Source organism: Tachysurus vachellii, chromosome 5 (assembly GCF_030014155.1).
Source record: "Tachysurus vachellii isolate PV-2020 chromosome 5, HZAU_Pvac_v1, whole genome shotgun sequence".
Classification (NCBI taxonomy): domain Eukaryota; kingdom Metazoa; phylum Chordata; class Actinopteri; order Siluriformes; family Bagridae; genus Tachysurus; species Tachysurus vachellii.
In genome coordinates this window covers 21,268,065-21,288,258 of record NC_083464.1, presented here as the reverse complement: position 1 = coordinate 21,288,258, position 20,194 = coordinate 21,268,065, and the positions used below count along the sequence as shown (strand labels likewise).

The following is a 20,194-nucleotide window of genomic DNA, read 5'->3' as shown; positions in this document are numbered from 1 at the left end:
TGGAAAACATTCCTATAAAAGTGATGATATTTGGACGTTGATCACAGAACTATGGGTGACTGATTTATTGTGTTTTTTTCCCCCTTACCATTTTGTGGTTGGCAGAAAAATGTAGGACATTTCCATAATATAAATATTGTACTACCATTAATACATTTCTAAACGACACTCGTCCAGTCCATCCTCGTCCTTTCTAGATCAGTTGCGAAGAGTGAAAAAATGTAGGATGGCAACTTTTATATTTTTTGTTAAACATGAGTATAATTTGATGAGCAACCATAATTATCTCAGGTGTATTATATTGTAATTGGCAATATTCACATTCTGTCAAATCAAAACAAAGAAGTACTCTATTGCAAGTGACTTTTCAAACCTTTTAATAAAACTAGGAATAGTTAACATGATGAAATGTAATGGTGTACTTGATAAAAGTGCAGAAATGAGTTTATTCATAAGTTAAGGTAAATGGAGATTTAATGGCTTCAATTAGTGAATGATATTATACAGTACATAAATACATGTACGTACTGTGCCTAATGAACTTGCAGTCTGAATATTGAATTATGTCCATAAAATAAACAAAGTGCACTCAAATGCCAAAATAATTTTGGCCGACTTCCATCTAATATCTAACATCAGAGTATAAAAAAGTTTGACAGCCCTTTTAAACATGTTTTGAAGTACCAAGATAAACAAGTGCATTACTGATTTTAAGACAAAAAAAGGCAAAATAATCTGTAAAATAAAACCCACTTTAATCCACACAGACACTATATAATGCAAAAGAAGTAAACACATGTACAACACCCTTGATGCACACATCATCTTTTGGCTTTCTCCACAACCCAATCGATCACCTGCAGAGGTCAGGAATAAAATGATAATGTAATCAGAAAAACATTTGAACTGCATTTAGCTTAGACAAATAAAAAAAAAAAAAAAAGGTTTTGTCTTTTACAAGTAATCTGGTGAGCTTTAAAAACCCCCCTTGCTTAGCTAAATATAAACCTGTAAGTTTGAGGAATCTGAAAATGTTACCTGCTTAGCATTTCGACCAGCTGCTTTTCTCATTTCCTCATGGAGACCTCGAGATGTTTTCAGGTCCTGTCCCAAACAAGACCACAATTAATAAGTTAAGTTTCTGAATAAAAGGTTAAGATGGTGATGCTAATGTCTTGGTTAGGAAAATGTGTAGAAACTATGAAATGTCAGAACCATGCTGAATTTCTCAGACAGAAATGTCACAGTGCCACTTAGTTCACCATTTAGATGCATTGCTTATAAAAGATCTTTTGATTGTATATCCAATCTTTATTAAGCATTGAGGTGTTAAAAGATGTGCTTTCGCTTGTGTAGGTAGTGTAATTTACGCAAACAACTCAATCATATTTTCCCATAATTCTAAAAGAGAATGGAAACTCTGTACATAACAGAACCTAATAAATGAGTAGGGAATACACTGACTCATAGCACTGATAAATTTTGACAACAATCACACTGCACGTGTCTGACTAATCCAGCCTACAACCTCTATTGCACCTACTCAGCTTTTTTCCATCATATACCTTCAGATAGAGCTTTGACACATCAAAAAGTCTTTGATTGCAGGCCTTGAAGCACTTGTGCTCACTGGTGATACCATACTGCATCAGTGTCTTCGCAACCACCTCCTTCAGCATCTGGTGGAGAATTACAAACATTTAAGAGAGACGTAAATGACAAGTGTACACAAACTGTGCAAAAAAGCCTACATTCCTGCTGTACAGAAGAGTCTCTCACACCCACTCATCACTGACCGAGACCAGGTGTAAAGCTGTCCATAGCTTTCTATCAGCATTGAAAATGTCTAAATCTGAATATTCCGTGTAACAAAAATTAAAACATTATGCTTTAAATATACTGTGTGTATAGTGTGTGTGTGTGTTCACCCGATTGTGTTTCTGTGAGCGTGACTCGGTTTGGCCCTGGCTAGACTTCTGGCTGGCTGGAGGCTCACTGAAACTTTCAGCTCCAACAGTGGTGCGCCTGGTTGAGCTGGAGCAGGAGAGAGAACGGCCTGGATGCTGCTGCAGAGCTCTCACGGCTGGGTGTGTCCCACTTCCTGCACTGCACTGAGACCCCAGAGAGTCACTGCTCTCTGACTTGGACAACCTGTTCAAAATTCATAGAAACACACTTGATAGAGAAAATTCTTCTTTTTATACTTTCGGCTTTTTCTTGTTGGGGGTCGCCACAGCAAATCATCTGTTTCCCTCTAATTCTATCCTCAGCATCCTCTACTCTCACACCAATTTACTTTATGTCCTCTTTCAACACATCCATACATCTAGTCTTTGGCCTTCCTCTTGACCTCTTACCTGGCAGCTCCATCTCCAACAACCTTCTACTAATATAACCATCTCCCTCCTCCGTACATGTCCAAACCATCTCAATCTATCCTCTCTGATCTTGTCACCAAAACAGCCGACCTGAGCTGTCCCTCTGATGTGCTCGTTCCTAATCCTGTCTATCTTCGTCACTCCTAAAGAGAACCTCAACATCCTCATCTCTGCTACCTCCCTCTCTACCTCATATCTTTTCGTCTCTGCTACAGTCTCTAACCCATACAGCAGAGCTGGCCTCACTACTGTCTTGTACACCTTTCCTTTGAGCCACTGACCATACACGTTTTAGTTCTGCGCATTGTACACCAGATGCCCTTCCTGACTCAACCCTCTCTATTTATCCGGGCTTGGGACCAGCACAGAAGTCACTGGCAAAACCTCTTTAATCCTTATATTCTCGGTTGTGTTCGGTCTCAGATGCTATTCATTTTGAATAAAAATGTCAGTTAAATTTGCTAATGTAGTTATTAAACCAATTTCATATGACCTTAAAATACAACAGTGCTTTGTCTGCATGGACAGGTCACTGGTATTGCCTTAATGTTTTTGTAATCACTACGGCATTTCGATAAATCAGTGCAAAATATAATGTGGACACAAGAGGAATATAAAAGACCATTATGAGAGCATCAATAAAATAAGCACACCAACACAGACTAAACACAAATGGTCTGTGATGAGCTATGTGTACGGCATTTACAAAGAAAGCACATTTCTGAGCACACAAAAATACACATACAATTTAATATTCAATACTCCTTTTAAGTACTGACGGTTAATCTCCTGTTCCCGTAACTAAATGCATCCAATGAATATCTAAGATTTTACTATGAATGCTAAAAATAGGTGTGAGTGGGTGGGAAAATGTTTCTCGAGGGTGATAAGGAGACAACACTTGAATGTGTTCAAAAAAGCCTGTGAACGCTTTTAGCAAAAAACAAATGAGGAGATTTTAATCACCATTATGGAAAGTCCCCTAACAGATTCATTCCACTACATTGATTGCTATTCAGCGCCACAAGTAAATCCTTAATAGCACTGTTAAAAATAATTGCCCTGGCAAAACTGTTAATAGCTCAACAAGTGACTAATGCCATCATTGTAATTAATTAATCATTATAGGGTGATCCATGTTGAAAATGCTGACCTTTTTTGCTTGTGTTTGTGTGTGTCTGGTTCACGGGACCGTCGTTTGGGACGAGGTGGTTCGCCGTGTGCAGCTTCTCCATCCAGCATGCTGCCAAGTTCAGAGGGTGATGGAGTAGGTGCGAGCATGGGGCTCAGAGCCAGCGGCATGGGGCACGGCTCCTTACAGCACGTAGTCTGGGTCTCGAAGCGGATTAGACGCGACTGCATGCGTGCAAATCTGCAGTCTCTCTCCAGAGCCTTCTGCTCATCCAAACAAAACCTGTGCAAACAAACACAGTCAGGAATATTAAGAAACAACGCTGCTGGATGAAGTGAATGAATGGTCTTTGATGGTATAACCATGGGTTTACACTCACTCTATGCCATGGTAGTGGGTGCTGGCCGCTTGCTTGAACGGAAGCTTGGTCACTTTTCGTGGAGTGACATCAGGAGACAGCTGGAACACATTGTCCCTACACATGTTGTAAGAAAACATCAACAAAGTATAAGGTGTCCCATTTAGACTTAGGCTACATTAGATGCAGTTAAACACACCGGCATGAAACACTTACAGTATATGAGTGTCACTTACTGCAAGTAAATCACAAGGAATTGATTGTAATTGCACATCAACAGTCTGTTAAGGATACAACAACAAAAGGCAGAGTGACAAAGGGGCCATAAAGTACGATGAGAGAGGCGTACAGGCAGCCAGATGGAGGCATTAAGTGGATGTTTTAAAGGTGCCTGCTGAATCCTTTTGACTTATAGAGCAAGAACAGATTATTCTAGTTGTGGTACATTATGTGCTGCCATGCCATCTGCCTGAGACGCACCAATCGAGAAAGCTAGTTAGTCAGGAATTTAAATAACGGGTTCATCTGAGGTCTTAACCTTTAGAATCTTAGCCTATTTATTTCTTACAAACTTTATAACACTGAAATCATTGTAGTAGTTCATATATGTGGGGTTCAATTCTGTTAGCCAAGAACCAAAAGGCTGCAGAGGACACAGTCTCACCAAAACCAGACAGATGCAGATTAGGAAATCGTAGCCTGTTCTGATGAATCTCTACTTCTGAGCCACTCAGATGGTAGTTTCAGAATTTGACAACAGCAGCATGAATGAATCCATGAACCCAACCTGCCATATTATTAATGTATAACTGCCATGTATTAACAGTGTAGGCTGGTAGAGGTGATGTAATGGTGTGGGGAACACTTTGGGCTGTTAATACCAATCAATCATCACTCAAATGCACAGACATGAGCATTGCTGCTGATGAGGGGCATCTTTTCATGTCCACAATATCACAAAGCAAAAGTCTCTCAAACTGGTTTCCTGAAAATGACAATGTGTTCAGTGTTCTTCAGCGGCATTCGCAGTCACCAAATCTGAATCAAACAGAACTCCTTTGGGATGTGGTAGACTGGGAGATTCACAGCATGAAACTACATCTGAAAAATCTGCAAGAATTTCGAGATGCAATTAAAGTAAGGTTTCTAACATCCTGTAAAATAAACAAAGAACTAAGGCTGTTTAAAGAGAAAAAGGAGGTCCTACCTAGAATCAGTATGGTGTTCCGAATAAAGTGCTTCATGAGCATCATTATTTTTTTTATAAATATATATATATATATATATATATACACACACACACACATTAACTCTGATGATAGCTAGGTAGTAAGTAATACCCAGATAATTATTTTTATGATAATGTTCGTTTCTTCAAAGCTCTTTAATAACAAATAAGACATTTTATTTATTACCTGGCACTAAACCATTTGCTATTTACTTAATTTAGGTGTAAAATCACTTTATTTGGAGCCATTATTCAAATGCATACAAAGGACCATTTTTTGACTTTTTAAGCACTCCTGCATCTTAATATCAATCTAGCAGAGGTTTTGCATCTGCGTCATCTGACTGCAAATTCATACTTTTCAAACTTCTCAAAGATAATATATATATATATTTACAAATAAAATAAAGATCATAAAAATAATGTATATTTTTAGCTGAAAGTAAATAAACTCCTTTTTTGCCAGACCTTTTGACAAACCTGACATTGACAGCATCTGTACAGTCACTCAGGCAGAAACAAAATATGGAAATTAGATCAGTGAAATGACAATAACTTATTTGATCTTTATTCTGACTAAACATCAAACAGATCCTGAGTTATGAAACCAAACTCTAGTGTAAAAATGCCCCAAATTGTGTTTGAAAATGTTCAAAGTTTTTAATTACCTATAACTATCCATGGAATACCCTTTTTACATTGATAATTAGAAACGTTTTAGAGCCTTTAGCTTGATTGGATTACAGGAAACTGGTCATGACGCTGTTAAACCACAAGCATACAGCAGTTGCAAAGCCTGAAGCTTCATAAATACATGAAGATGTTCATATAAACATTTCTCTATATCATACATAAACAAAAGTAGTGCTCCACCTTAATTCTCCAAGGATCACATCCTCAGCAGAACATAGCCACTTGCATATCTGTGTGATATTGATCACTTTTCAGACTTATTTGGGACTCAGACTTACTCAGTTTATTGGGGACTTACCCTCTGAGGACAGTGAGAGGTTGTAGCTCTCCACTTGGTAACCCATCAGCAGTGAAGTGCTTAAGCAGCTCTCGTGCATCCAGTGGTGCAGAAACACTCTTCTGGCCATCTTTAGGGCCCATGAGACAGTCTGAAGAGCCACTACTGAAGAGGCTGGACCTGGAGAGAGTGTAAGAAGATCTGCTCTGTACAGGCCACAACAAACGGTGCCAACTATAGAAAACCAAACTCAATTTATTGCACCTTAAAAGCATATATGTAGAGAGAATAAATTTTTTGTGGGAGGCCATCAATAAATTCATACTAGGGAGAAAGGATTCACATTCCCACACTTGCTTCTTTGTACAAAACTGCTTACTTATTTAGAGAACATAGTTAACCATCTCACCTAACCTGCACACAAGCACAAAGAGAAAATAAACACAGATCTACCCAAGTTTCTTTTTTGTTTGAATAAGCAAGAACTCAAGCACCAGTCAGTTGATAAGCAGCAAATTAGATACACTAAGAAAAAGTAGAAGCAAATAATGCTTTCCATTTTACCTCTTAGAATTAGGAGCAATTACTATGGACTTCTCCAACACCTGTAACTCCATCCTACAGATTATGAATACTGTCACAAAGCAGCTTTACAAGGACCCAGATACGGATTTATCCGTAATTAGCAGATGAGAGGCAACGAAAAACTCTTTCATTTTGAGAGGAAACAGTCGTAATAAAGGAACCCGTTTTCATGGGAGCGACACCAGATAGTATGATTATAAAATTATTTCTCCAATATAACTGTGCACTATAGAGTCAACAATACTATGTGTTGAAATAAACTAGCGGTTGATGAGTTATTAAAACTAGAGTTTTATCGTTTAAGAAACAATTAAGAGAACTCCAGCAACTAATTGGAGGAGGAACTTCTAAAGTGATCTTTAGTTTAAGCCAAGAAGCTTTTATTGTCAGTTCAACCATATATAGCTGATATAAAACAAAAAAGCTACATAAAACAACAGAGTTGAGGATTTTAATCCTAGCCACATAAAGTGCAACATGTGTAACCTAGTGCAACAGTGCGAGACAAGGACAGTGCAAGCAGACAATACAAAACAAAGTACACAGACTAGTACTGACCAGTGTGCATACTGTATTATAAAGTATTAGAAAAGCTCAGCAAAGTTGTTGGGCTTATTTTTCTACCAAGAAAATCAATTTCACATATTAAGGGGTGTCAATAAATTTGGCACTAGCATGTTTTGAGAGAAATGTGGTATAATAAAACCCAAAAAAACAGAATGTTCCTTGAAACGATGAAGAGTGAATGATGAAGATTTACCTGTTTTTGTGGCGAACCTTCTGTGCGTTTTCATAGTTCCGCAAAACGCTTCTCTCTGGCCATTCAGAGTGAGTAGTGTGCTTTGTGTCTGCTACAGAAAAACAATAGATGTGAAACTCAGGCTGAAGGTTGAAGACTACTGAACATACAACAATCGGCAGCTCATCCTTTAGTGTTGGTTCAACACCAGCATGCTGATGATTACCTCCTTTAACAGAAATGTGGTTCTCCTTCTCCACTGGCACACTTGATACTTTGGGCTGCATGACGTTATGCATCTTTAGGTACTGCTCTCTGGCCAAACGCAGCAGTACTCTCAGGTCATTTAGTGGCACAGCTGCAGGCTTCTGTGCCTCCTCTCTTCTTCCTGTCCAATACGAAGAAGCGAGTCACATTCCAAAATGCAACATATTACTCTCTGCCTCGTCAGGCATGTCCTAATATGACCCAGACTAAGGCCTATTGCTACATGCTTGCTGTAAATTTGTTTATGATAGCAGGTACTGTATATCCTTTAAGACGCATAAAAGATGCAAAAGAAGCTTACTTCTATGTGAACTCCTGTGCTGTGAAGCAAAAAAATTATCTATCTATCTATACAAATACACAAGCAATTAATGAGAAAAACAAAATGTATTGTTTAATCTAGCCACAGGACTCTCATTTTAAGCAGGTACTCAGTTGTGTGTGTTTATGTGCAATGGAAACGCTGGAAATTCCATGTGTACAAGCAAGAGTTCATGCGAGAGGTCTCCGGTTGCCTAGGGAACCACTTACGGGCACATTCCTGGACGACCTGGTGCTGGACTCTGGCCAGCCTCCTCTCGCTCTGCAAGAGGTCATCTCCACAGAGACAGGGAAGAGAGTGCAGCCAATCAGCAATCTCTGTGCCTGTTGAGAGGGTGAGAGGTTAATAGAGTTCACAACTTTCACCATCACCTTCTCGCAGACAAATTCAGAGCAGCCAGTTTGTTGTTAATACTTGAATGAACTAGCTCTAGCTCCAGACTCCTGTTTGTGAGTTCATAACGGTCATTTCAGATACAGTACAAGTAAGGCAAAGTTACCTGCAAAAAGAAACTGGAGATTATTATAGTCAAGGCAAGTTTTTGTAAAAAATTCTTATTGCTTAAGAGCAATTGTTGAATAATAGCGTATTCTCAGCACATAGTTAAAGATGAATCAACATATTTAATAGTTGTGGAAGCAAGAGGTAAAGTTTTTTGTGGGTGCTTAAAGATAATGTAGAACTGGCTGAAAAGTTACATCTCTTCTGAGCGTTTCTCTCAGAGAGGGAGGACGTCACAGCGCATCAGTAAGGATCAGTTTGCATGTCTGGGCATCACTCTTGGTTAGAAATGGATGTATTGCTGCCTTATTTCTCTGAGTCAATATCAGAATTGCAGTACTGCTTAAAACATATTGGGAATGTTTTGTTCATCATAAGGTTTGAGAAGTAAACATATACAGCTAAAATGTATAAAACAGGGCTTTGGGATTTTCAACAACATTTATTGTAGAATCATCCCCATATATACCAAACATCTGAATGAATGTGCATGTTCCACACATCAAGACACAAAAAAAACCAAAACAACTACTAAAAAATAAATCTGTTCTTAAACAATTCTACACATTAAATACACCAGGATCCCATTTAAATGATTACAGTTGCATTTGTGGCTCGAAACATTCTCCTGATTACAGTAGAACTCTACGAGCAAACCCACGCCTCCCCTAAAGAACAGAACAGTAATTTACCTCGACAAACATCTCCAGCAGCAATCTTAACACTTACACAAATCAAAAGCACAAAGAGCTATTCACTGCTGTAGTGAACACCAAACCATTGCCATTTTGAGACACATAAAATGCTAATCAGTGAAGAAATACTGCCTACACAAGCATTAAATGAGCTGTACTTTACCTTGGGCTATAAGCATTAATTTAGACCTTTAGATCAAGTTCCACTAAAGAAGCACTCAACGAAGACCACATCAAATTTTGGATTTTAATTCATTTATTCATCCATTATTCATTTAAAGGCTGTATTAGCACAAAACTTAATAACAAGGGCTGATGTAGTCAGCGATGCAACACAGGCTTGGTTTATCTACAGGACGCTACAGCCCTCTCACTGTGTCTGAGCGATGGAGAAAGACAAGTGCAAGTCATGTAGTCAATACATCATCTCCAAAATCTTCACAAGTAGAAATAAATGGTGAGCACACAGCATGAAAATAGTTTTTTGTGCTGTGTGAAAACAGCACCAATAGACTGGGGAGGTGATCCCTCCAATGTGTTTGCTAGTGTCCAGTTGGCCTCAGGTGCGGTGAGATTTGATAAGACTGTGGAGGGCTTTTAATCCTCCTCTAATGAGACGGCATGCTGAAATGATGTGAGTGCTGCAGCAATAAGGAATGAAAAGAGTCTAACCACTTCACAACAATACCATTTATATGTATTCACCCTACATGAACCTTTCCACATTTTGTATTGTTACAAGATGGATTTGAAATGGACTTTGAGATAATGTGTCATAAAGAACTCAATATTGGAACAGGGAAAAATCCATACATAATTTAGCTAAATTATTTACAAATAAAGCATAAAAAGTATCGATTTTATAAGTGGCCTCTTTGTTGATTCCCTGACGAATCCCCCCTCACATGGCCTCCTCTGCTTAAATGTTTACACCAGGGCAAATTTAGGTGTTTCTCAGCAACAGAATTTCCAGAATCCAATCAGCCTTGAATGTGGCAGCAGGTCAAGGCATACAATTACACAAAAGCAGGTCAAGAGCTTCAGTTAATGTTTACATCAAACAATCTGGGAAATAAGTGATAGTGTTTTTGACAGTTGCTGATCTCCTGGGTTTTAGAACCTTTAGAAAGAAAGAAACAGCAGCTTCCAGTTTTGTGAGACATGACACCTTGCTGATGAGGAAGGTCAGAGGAAAATGGCTAGACTGGTGAGAGTTCACAGGAACATTATACCTGTGGTGAGCTGTAAAGCATCCAAAAACGCACAACACGTCAAACCTTGAGGCAGATGAACTACAACTAGGGATGGCTCAATGACACTGTCTTTTCTGATACCAATCCCCATCTGATAGCATTTTCTTTAATCACTACATAAGCGACATATTTTAAACTATAATGTAAAAATTTAACGATCAATCCAAAAAAAAAAAAAAAAAAGGCAAATCTCTTTATATGTCCAGTGCCAAATGTAAATTTCTTCAGCCCAAATTGTTACTGGATATACAGTGGTATCTCTAACTACAATAGCCAAGAACAGGACAAGAATCTATAGAGATTTATGATATTGTGATAGGTAAATTGTGACAGTCTGCCTACCATGGTTGTACCAAGTGCTTATTTGAGCTCGAATCAGTCTATCCAGCGAGGTGAAACTCAAGAAAGGGAACAGGGTCTTGAAAGTCGACATGCTCATTTAAAATAAACACTCAGCTTAAATTATGGCAAATGTGATTATGGCAAATGGTGAGATGTTCAAATATGCGTAAAACTGACAGCCTTACCTGAGGATGACGAAACCTTTTCTTGTGCGAGGCTCAGTCGAACAGCACCATTAACCTGACTGGCAGAGTGTATCAGTCGTGCCCTACAGCCACCAGTCTCTGACCCCTGAACCAAAAGAAGATAGTGGCCTTTCTCTCCTTTCACCTTGACATCAGGAGCTGAGAGAGGATTGTTGATCAGCTTATAAATCAGACAGTCCAGGAATATTCATTCAGATTCATCAGGTTGCATGATCAAAATGAATGTTTACTGGAATATTTATTTTGTTTGAGTAATAGAATGACAGCATTTGGAAATAATACATAGGTTCAGTCATCGCTACACTGTGCATTCAATTACATTGCTCAATCAGCAGGAGAGCTACAATAAGCACCAGTGTGATTAGGCAGTTGGGGGTGTGAGTTAATAGAGTATAATTTATGGTTGCCTGTTCTGTATGATGATCTTGTATGGGTTATTTCTGTTTGAAAAACAAGCAAACAAAAAAAAACCCAGCAGTTTAGACTACAGAAAACTGACACACCAGGCACCAGCTTTGCTGTATCTAAACACTTCTAGAGCATCATATATAGAATGCTTACAGTCTGTTTTTTCCCCACATGTGCAAGGTGCAGGCATAAGATGTGTGTAAGGTGTGCATTAAGTATTGTTTATTAGCACGCTAAGTGAAGCCTGATGTTCCTACCAGTGAAGGTTTTTGGGCACTTGCCCACAAAATCCCTCCATTTGGAGGCACTGAGCTGGGAAGCTGGAGGAATGGCTTCAACGCTCACCACACAGGAAAGTGAGAACAGAGCCCCAACCTGCCACAGAAACAAAGAACATGCTAATACACAATACATGAACACTCTGATTCTCCAGCATGTCACTACAGACTATAGTGATGGTGGCAGAAAGAATTGTCATAATTCACAATAAATAACAAGCTGGATGGGAGGAGGGGGGAAAAAGTGCATATTTGAGAGTGTTACCTCTCCACGTAGAGCTCTGAGCTGGTCTAACAGGAGCCTGGCTTTGGCAGATTTGCTGGACAGTGCACTGGATATACACGTTAAATTAAATACTGAAATGAATATCACAATGCTACGACAAAGGGCAATGCAACACTGCATCTGGGCAACAACTGGCTCTCAGAGAGAACGTGTGTTATACAAGGTAGCTAGATAAAAGCTGTGGATTACTGAGAATGTTTGCTTTTTTTCCAAATTCAAATCAAGTGCAAAGATGAAACCTTTTTTTAAATAAAAAAATAAAAAAATACAAGTGACAGTGCCTTTTTATCCATTTTCAATAAAGATAGTGACTTAAAAACAAATGTATATTATAAAACAAAGCCACATATTTTTCAACTATTTATACACTTAAAAAAAAGGCAGAGAAAGGATACAGCTCAAACTCAGTGGTGGAAAGAAGAATCAATGGGAGATCTGCAACTCTAACCAACTGGATCAGCTCCAGCACTGGCTGATAATAGTGCAACACCTGTGTGCAAGACGTCATTATTATGACCATCATTTTGAGCGTGATTTTATCTTGTTTGCTTAATAATACGTGTGTGTGTGTGCTTTTACAGTTAAAGCTGTAGTGCAAATGCAGACAGTATTTCTATCAGGAAAAAAATAGCTTGGAGAATATGAAAGACAAAGCCTGAGGAGACCAGGTTCAAATAACCTACATGAAACCAGTTGACAAAAGAAAGTGATACTGAATGTGGCAGGCTATGAAACTAATAACACAATGATTGATGTGCTTCGGTGCGTCCCTCGGCTGGCTCTCAATGGCAGTCCTCTTCCTCCTTCGTGCCGTCTGTACTGCTGAATTCCTAAAAATGTCAGCTCTATCCCAGTTCAGCTCTACACATTCATGAAGTTTTGATGGGTTTAATAAGTTAGTATTGGCTTCCTCCTTCAATAAACCCTCATTTAGATCGTAAAATTGATGCAGGCTGCAGGCAGGAAAAAGTGAAGATAAGCAGATTTAAAATGTGAGAAACAAATATTATTCAGCATTTTATGTGAGAAAACGCAAACTGGATAACTGGGTGAATGCAAAACACCCCCCCCCCACACACACACATATATACATATATATATATATATATATATATATATATATATATATATATATATATATATATATATATATAAATATAAATTATATATACATATACATTATATATATATATATATATACGTATATATATATATGTATGTACACACACACACACCTCTCTTATGTATAAGGAGTTTCCACCCACTAAATTAATGCTCACTGAATGTTTGTTGTTTTATGCACTATTTAATAGCATGGATAATTGTGTGAATGAGCAGGTGTACAGGCATTCCTGTTAACAGAACAGAATTTTTACAAATAGACTACAGTAACCCGATGAAAATTCCTTATCTTTACAAGTGAATAGTAGTAAGTAGCGTAGTAGTGGAAATGCTTCAGCCAAATTCACCAGTGATAACAGAGAATGAAACCATGCAAGCAGAGAGCAAAAAATTTAAGTAAATTACAGTAAGTGCCTTGTTGTGTTCACCTCCAGCTACATCTCATCCCATTATACTATTGAAATTAAGGGTTATTTCACAACGAAAACCGGATTATAGAAGAACATGCTCTCCTTTCAGATTTCATCAGACTGAAGTGCCATTGCCTATAATTTCTGCAACTGCCTGAGCCAAATTCACAATCGTGCCTGCTCTCTCCTCGCTCTGTATGAAATCATCTCCTACATTGTAATCTCAGCAGCATCTGGAAGGTAATGCCTCAAACTCATAAACACAGAGATACATGGAAGAATTACATTTTAATGCCTGTCGCACTAATAATGCTCATAAAGATGGCGGGAGCAGCAGGGGAAGTTAATGGCACTAATCAGCAAGGGGGCAGTAAATCTTGCATGCTCAAGGCGAGCCCTAGGTAAACAGCCCACAGGGTGCAATCTGCTCCTTCAGAGTCTGCGGCCCCGCTGATTCATCCACAGTGGAAAAACTCATTACTGCTACATTCTACACTCTCGCTTTTATGACGGGGGGGAGAGGGAGAGAGAGAGAGAGAGAGAGAGAGAGAGAGAGACTAGTGATGAGAATGAAAGTGCAAAAGCATGATAGAGACAGCAAGCAGACCAAAGAAAGAGTGAGAAAAGAGGGAAAGACAGAAAGAGGGAAATTTCCACATGAATAACGAGGTCAAAAATAATCAAACCAAATGAAGATACTAATGTATGAAGGTAAAACAAATAAAGGTATGATCACCAAAGAGAGCTGCAAAAAGAAGTTGTGGACAGTCTGGTGGACAGTGGTCCAGATGCAACCCAGAAAAATATTTCAGTGGACCAAAAGTAAAGGAAAAAGTACTGAAGCAGAGACAAAGTTACTGCATGTCTCTGGAAGAGGAAAAAAAATAAACCTGTCAGCGTTTACGGTTTTCAGTAACGCAGCAGCACAGCTTTCTGGTTCGGTTTATCCAGACACAAGTGAATTATTTATCTGTAGGCAGCTCATCTGACCAACTAGAGGGCTAGAGACATATTTTACAGACTTTTGTAGCCCTTTCATATTATATTTACCCTCTTACTATCGTGTTTGATTAGCAAACTGACAAAGTTTACAATAAAAAAATTAATTGCTTTAATTGATTCATGGGAAAAAAACAAAAACAGAATGTTCTGAAGTATGTGTTTATTCACGATGTTTTAAATTCAAAGCAAATATTAAAGTTACAATATAAAGCACAACAAATTAAAAAAATCTTTCTACACTTAAAATATCTTATTTATATCCATACGCTAATCACTTATGGTTCAGCATAGAAAAATGGCACGGGGGTCTTTCAGCCTTAGCAGCTAGTTAGTACATTAATATCTGGACTTTTGTGAGAAAATAATCCTATATAATAGGACCTGTACGATCTGTTGCTGAATACACCTGCTACAGGATTTGGTCTGATGAACATTCACAATTTGTTAGCAGAAAGCCATCTGCTGCTACACCTCTCTCTATTCAACCTTGTTGGCTGTTTGAAATTGTGTGTGGCCGCAGTAATGAAGGAGAGAAAGGAAAACCACTTACCTCAGGCTGAACCATGTGGTCAGTAAAGCAGCAGGGGTCGTGGTGTGAGGAGAACATGTGGCTCCAGCCACCTAGAACCTGCCGCTTCAAACAGAAACCCTCAAACAGCAGCTCAGACACAAACTGCAACACACATGTGGGGGGAAAAAAAACACCACACAAATCACCACACAGATCATTAACTCACTAAGTGAACAAAAAAAAGTCAAGTGATTTTTCTAAGCCATAGATAATGCTTTATGTTTTGATTCATAAAGCATTATCTTTATATATAATATATTTATACTAACCGTGCATGGATGACAGCAATTAGCAACAGTCTAAAGTAAATGTTTTACCAGTAACTAAACGCTGTTCATTCCAATAAACCACTAAATCTTTCAGGCTTTTGCAACTTGGACATAATTTTTGAATTACTATCAATATATCTGCACTCTGGAAGACCAATCTTTAGAAATGTCTGAACCTCTGACCTTCAGACCAGAGGTTCATTCTTTAAAAATTCATACTGATCTAATTTTAATTATTTTAAATTTTAAGTAATTACATTTTTATACATTTTTAATTGTAACATTTTTTAAATAATTTTCAAATTACTTTTAAAATATGTCTAAGTATTTTTTTTCTTTTTCATTGTATTTCTTTTTATTTTATTTATTTATTTTATTTTTTACAAATTATTGGTTTATGGTTAGAAATGTTTGCAACAGGGGCGGTTCTAGGATTTTATCTTTAGGGGGTTTAGCCCTCAGTGAGAATATAAAACAAGAAGAGTTTTATATTATATATTATATGACTACATAGTAAGATCAAAGTTATGGTATTATTTAAAATGGCAAAAGTGGACACCAAAATTTTATGCATGATACCAGTCTTGAATCAAATCAGTTCATGTATGTGTGCATTCTCTACAAACAGTGAGTCCAATTAATGCAGTCATTAATAAAAAATATTCACAAGACAAAGACCAAATCAATAAATGTTATTTTTATTTAGTATTGAATGGATTGTTTGCATTAATATTTTGTTTGTGCTATCAACTCTGGTAATAAGAATAGTGAAATTTCACTGCTTTTGGTTGCCGTCTTTGCGGCTTTCCACCGATTAACGTTATAGATAAATGCCTCCAGCTCTGGCTGCGCGTGCACGCTGCACGTGCCTGTGCTTCTATGTTCTAATAAAGCAGACAGCTGATGACGCACTTTTGAAAGACTAAAACGCACGCGCGTAAAAGCAAAGTAAAAAAAACGCTCTTGGATCAAACTAATAAATAATTTTCTTTCCCATCGACGACATGTCCTGCATTTTAACGTAATTTTTATTGTTTATTTATGAAAGTAAAAATGATACTTTTAGTTTTAGGGTGGCTGAGATCACAGACAGGGGGGCTGGAGCCACCCTAAAAAAGGCCTAGAACCGCCACTGGTTTGCAATATTAGTGGCAGAGCAGAAATACACGTGGGAAAAGGCTAAATAAATAGCACCATTGCTGCACGGACGGTAGAAATTCATCATCTCGTTACACAGGTCACATTCTGACTGCCCTCTGGTGGAAAAACACTCAAAGTACAGAGCCAAGCTTTTTTATAAAGAGCTTTGTGAGAGATTGTGAAATCGCAAAGAAAAGCAGAATAGCAGGTTCTTCTCTCGGATCAGCAGTCCCCCTCTCCAAAGCTCACTGGCATCGATGCAACTTTCCACATCAGAGGGAGAACGCATTCTACTAGACAGATAGGAGGCTGCTGTTCGCCATCTGAACAATAAAGACACGTTTTACTGACTTCTGCTCACATATCCTGCTTCCTTTTGTATTTAAAATAGATTTAAATCAATAACAATAAATAATACAAATATAGTTATCAGTGTTCTAAATACACACAAAATATTTATTACTACTTATTATTTAGTGTGTTACAGTCGAGGGGCAGGGGTGGGGGCTGTTGTGCATATTAAAAGGCACATTAAAGTTTAATAATAATTAAGCACAAATATTCCGAATAGAAATATTTGTCTCATGTGTACAGTGTAGAAAGACACGTTTCTGCAAGACCTGCAGTTTAAACATAGACTGTGGATCTGTTACCCTGCACTGTGCTCTGTGACGATGGTCGTCTGAGCAGAGTGCCACGCTTGCATGTGCTTCAGGGAGCCGATCACGGGCAACAAGTCCTTCATGGCTACTTCGCCCTCACACAGCAGAATTACATCCAGCAGGAACCTTCCTGTGAATTGCAAAATATGTGCTGTTCAAACTGGTTGGATTCCAGAAACTGGTTTGCCCACCTACTCCAAGGAACTGCATCAATTCCAGAGAACTAATCAGAGCATTCAACTCCTTACCTAAGCGCCTTTATGAATTCTTGGCTTATTTAGTATTTGTTACCTGGAGTAGGAAGTTTGTCTGCTAACTGATGAAGAGACTCAGCTGCTTCCTCAAAGATCCTATGAAGAAAAGCCAACATTTTCAACACCATTTTAAACTTCTGGCCTACAAATGTATTTAACCCAGTCTCTTGGCTAGTGTGTATAATGGAATAATAAATGAAATACTGAGCACCCACTCGGTGTGTGAGGTGATCTCAGACAGCTGGATCTGCTCCTCTTGCTCTTGCAGGGCACCAGTACAGCTGTCCATGGGAGAAAACACCGACTCTTCACCATCACTGTGCTGCACACACACCTCATCCCACTCAGAACTACAGAACTGCCAGACAAAAACAGGGGAAAGATGGTCAACAGTGTGAGCATGAAGAACACAAAAATATGGAAATTTACATTATACATTATCATAAGAATGCATCACCACAATTGAAAAAAAATAAATAAATAAAAAGTAAAAGAAAATAATAATTATAATTACATTAAATGTTAAAGGGGCATTAGTGCTCTAGTGGTCAAGTGCATTATTACTGATCTCAACTCTCAAATATGGACACAAAGCTCATTCTCACTATTTACGGTGGCCAGTGGAGTTAAAACATAAAGGATATAGTGGTTCAACATTATAAACTTATTTCAACAGTTTCCCTAACCAGATAATCATTTCATATTATACTGTAATTGCATTCTGTGCAAATGTCTTGTGGGCAGCTGTGCTAGCAAACTGAAAGAAGGCGGCAGATGATCATTGCAGAATGAACCACAGCCCATTTTAGTTAATGGACGGAAATGTTTTAAGACCATGTGTCTTTAAAAGACTACACATCTAAAATCTTAGGTGTCCATTAATATGGCTGAATCTACCTAGATTAAGAATGAATGGGAGGTCCTGTATATGTATAAATATATATATATATGATAATCTAACCTGTGTCAGGCCATGAGTTGCTTGAATAGCAAAGAACCATTTTGGTGAGGCAGGAGTTCCACTGAGAGAGCAAGCTAATGAAGGAATCACACAGACAGATAAATACAGTACAAATGGTGAGAGAATAGAATCAGACAGACAGAGTACTGCAATACAGTGGTGCTTAAAGTGTGGTATAGACAGGAGCTCTATGATTATTATAAAAAGGTTGTGTCATGGTTTCATAATGGGACAGTCAACATTCACGTTTTCAAAATATTGATTAAGATGCAATTCCATTCCTCTACTGTCTTTTTCAATTTAAAATGACAGCAGGTTTCAGATCACAGGACTAGTTTTATATGAAGATGACCTAATGTAAGTACTACCAGAGTATCTCTAGGATTCTCTCTCTGTTACTTTAAGCATTTTATGGACTTAATATTAAATTATTAGTACAATACCCCAGGCCAGATGCTGTCTGAACTGACATTATACTAAATGGTCTATTGTATCTTGTGCTCTTTTCTACTGACTCCCAATGAAAACACACACAAAAAATCAAGTGGCTGAAATTACATATAATACACAAAAAAGCTCTTGTCCATGAAACTTCCATGTGTTTTAAACAAATTACTGACATGCCATGGCCACGAGTCCTACTTGTAATCAAGCACAACTTGTGCAGTCACAGACAGTACAAAAAGCACATATAATAAAGGCTCAATTGCAGTGGATATCATTGTAGCTTCAGGGTCCTGGGTTTGATCCTGTGTCTCGATTTTATTGTGTTCCTCCCATTGTGCAAAATCATGCAAACAGGTGGATTGTTTTATTATTTATACATATATTATTGTATACATTTAAAATCTTCATAAAATACGCCTTTACTAAGAATCTCTGTGTAATTATATTGACTCGACAAAGGCAAAATTACCATTCTACACTTTTTTAATTACTTATAAAATTATTACTTACAGAATAATACTATTTATAATGATTACTATTACTATAGTTCTGATCAATCAGACCAGTTTTCCATTTATCTTTGTCAATTTACCTGAACATTTTTCACTCACACTGTCGTTCTACTAATAACTCGCTCTCCATTTATCTACTTGTCGCTCTTTTGATCCATCTGACTTTCTACGTCTGTTTGCATTCTACTGTATTTGTCATCTATCCTTCTACCAGTGTCTGTCTGTCTGTCTGTCATCCATCCATCCATTCAACTTCAAACCACCTTCAAACTTATGAGTTTTACATTTTCAGACTACACCTGAAAGCAAACATAAATGTTAAAACAAACATTTATGTTTGCTTTCAGATGTAGTCTGAAAATATGATGATACATCTAAGTACCGCCAGGTGGCGCACAAGTAAAATATAGAACATAATAAATACCTGGGAAAGGAGAAATCCGTGACGTACTGTTAGTCCTGCAAATATCTTTTAGCTTGTTATACAACTTTTTGGCAGCTTCAATCCCTGAAACAAACAAACAAACAAACAAACACAATCAATACCATCATTAGCCACATTTAGCCAATTGCTAACATTCGCCTTCTAGCTAACTGGTGATAACTTCTTACCGCTGAAACATCCCTCTTTCTTTGCTTCCTGGTTTATTGCTACAATAAGAATATATCTGTCCATAGTTCTAGATCATTAACTTCATAGAAATCCACTTAGTTAATATCATGTGGAAAAAAACAAACCGAATTTCCCCGCGTTTTAGCAAAACCTTCCTCTGTTCCGAATCCCAAATGTCTCACCGCTCCCTATATTAAGTGCACTACATTAGGGCTAAAGCATGGCGCACGAGTGCACATTTGCACACTTTGTAGTAAACTACACAGCATGTTGAGAAGTTATT

General features: G+C 37.9%; 1 protein-coding gene across 2 annotated transcripts; it reads right to left on the bottom strand.

Annotated features, from left to right (window-relative positions):
- Window positions 1–426: 426 nt before the first annotated feature.
- Window positions 427–20,184, bottom strand: mtbp (MDM2 binding protein). Of its 2 annotated transcripts, none has more exons than XM_060870421.1 (22): window positions 19,911–20,184; window positions 19,723–19,806; window positions 18,340–18,413; window positions 17,594–17,736; window positions 17,416–17,474; window positions 17,116–17,254; window positions 16,673–16,785; window positions 15,033–15,157; window positions 12,344–12,438; window positions 11,928–11,994; window positions 11,642–11,759; window positions 10,956–11,114; window positions 8,189–8,302; window positions 7,617–7,778; window positions 7,412–7,502; window positions 6,088–6,246; window positions 3,890–3,985; window positions 3,532–3,792; window positions 1,929–2,151; window positions 1,566–1,679; window positions 1,039–1,104; window positions 427–857 (listed from the first exon to the last, which is right to left on the bottom strand). In XM_060870421.1, the coding sequence occupies exons 1-22, from the start codon at window positions 19,972–19,974 to the stop codon at window positions 822–824; spliced, it is 2,562 nt and encodes an 853-aa protein (XP_060726404.1). In that variant the 5' UTR covers window positions 19,975–20,184; the 3' UTR covers window positions 427–821. The 2 variants fall into 2 exon arrangements, with proteins under 2 accessions (XP_060726404.1, XP_060726405.1); XM_060870422.1 differs by having other exon boundaries at window positions 7,412–7,499.
- Window positions 20,185–20,194: the final 10 nt, after the last annotated feature.

Excerpts from the sequence above, each read along its gene's own strand:
- mtbp (XM_060870421.1), bottom strand. The coding sequence starts at position 19,974 with ATGGACAGATATATTCTTATTGTAGCAATAAACCAGGAAGCAAAGAAA. Across the intron at positions 19,807-19,910 it reads GAAAGAGGGATGTTTCAGCG|GGATTGAAGCTGCCAAAAAG; the intron begins GTAAGAAGTTAT and ends TGTTTGTTTCAG. Across the intron at positions 8,303-10,955 it reads AAAGGTTTCGTCATCCTCAG|GCACAGAGATTGCTGATTGG; the intron begins GTAAGGCTGTCA and ends CCCTCTCAACAG.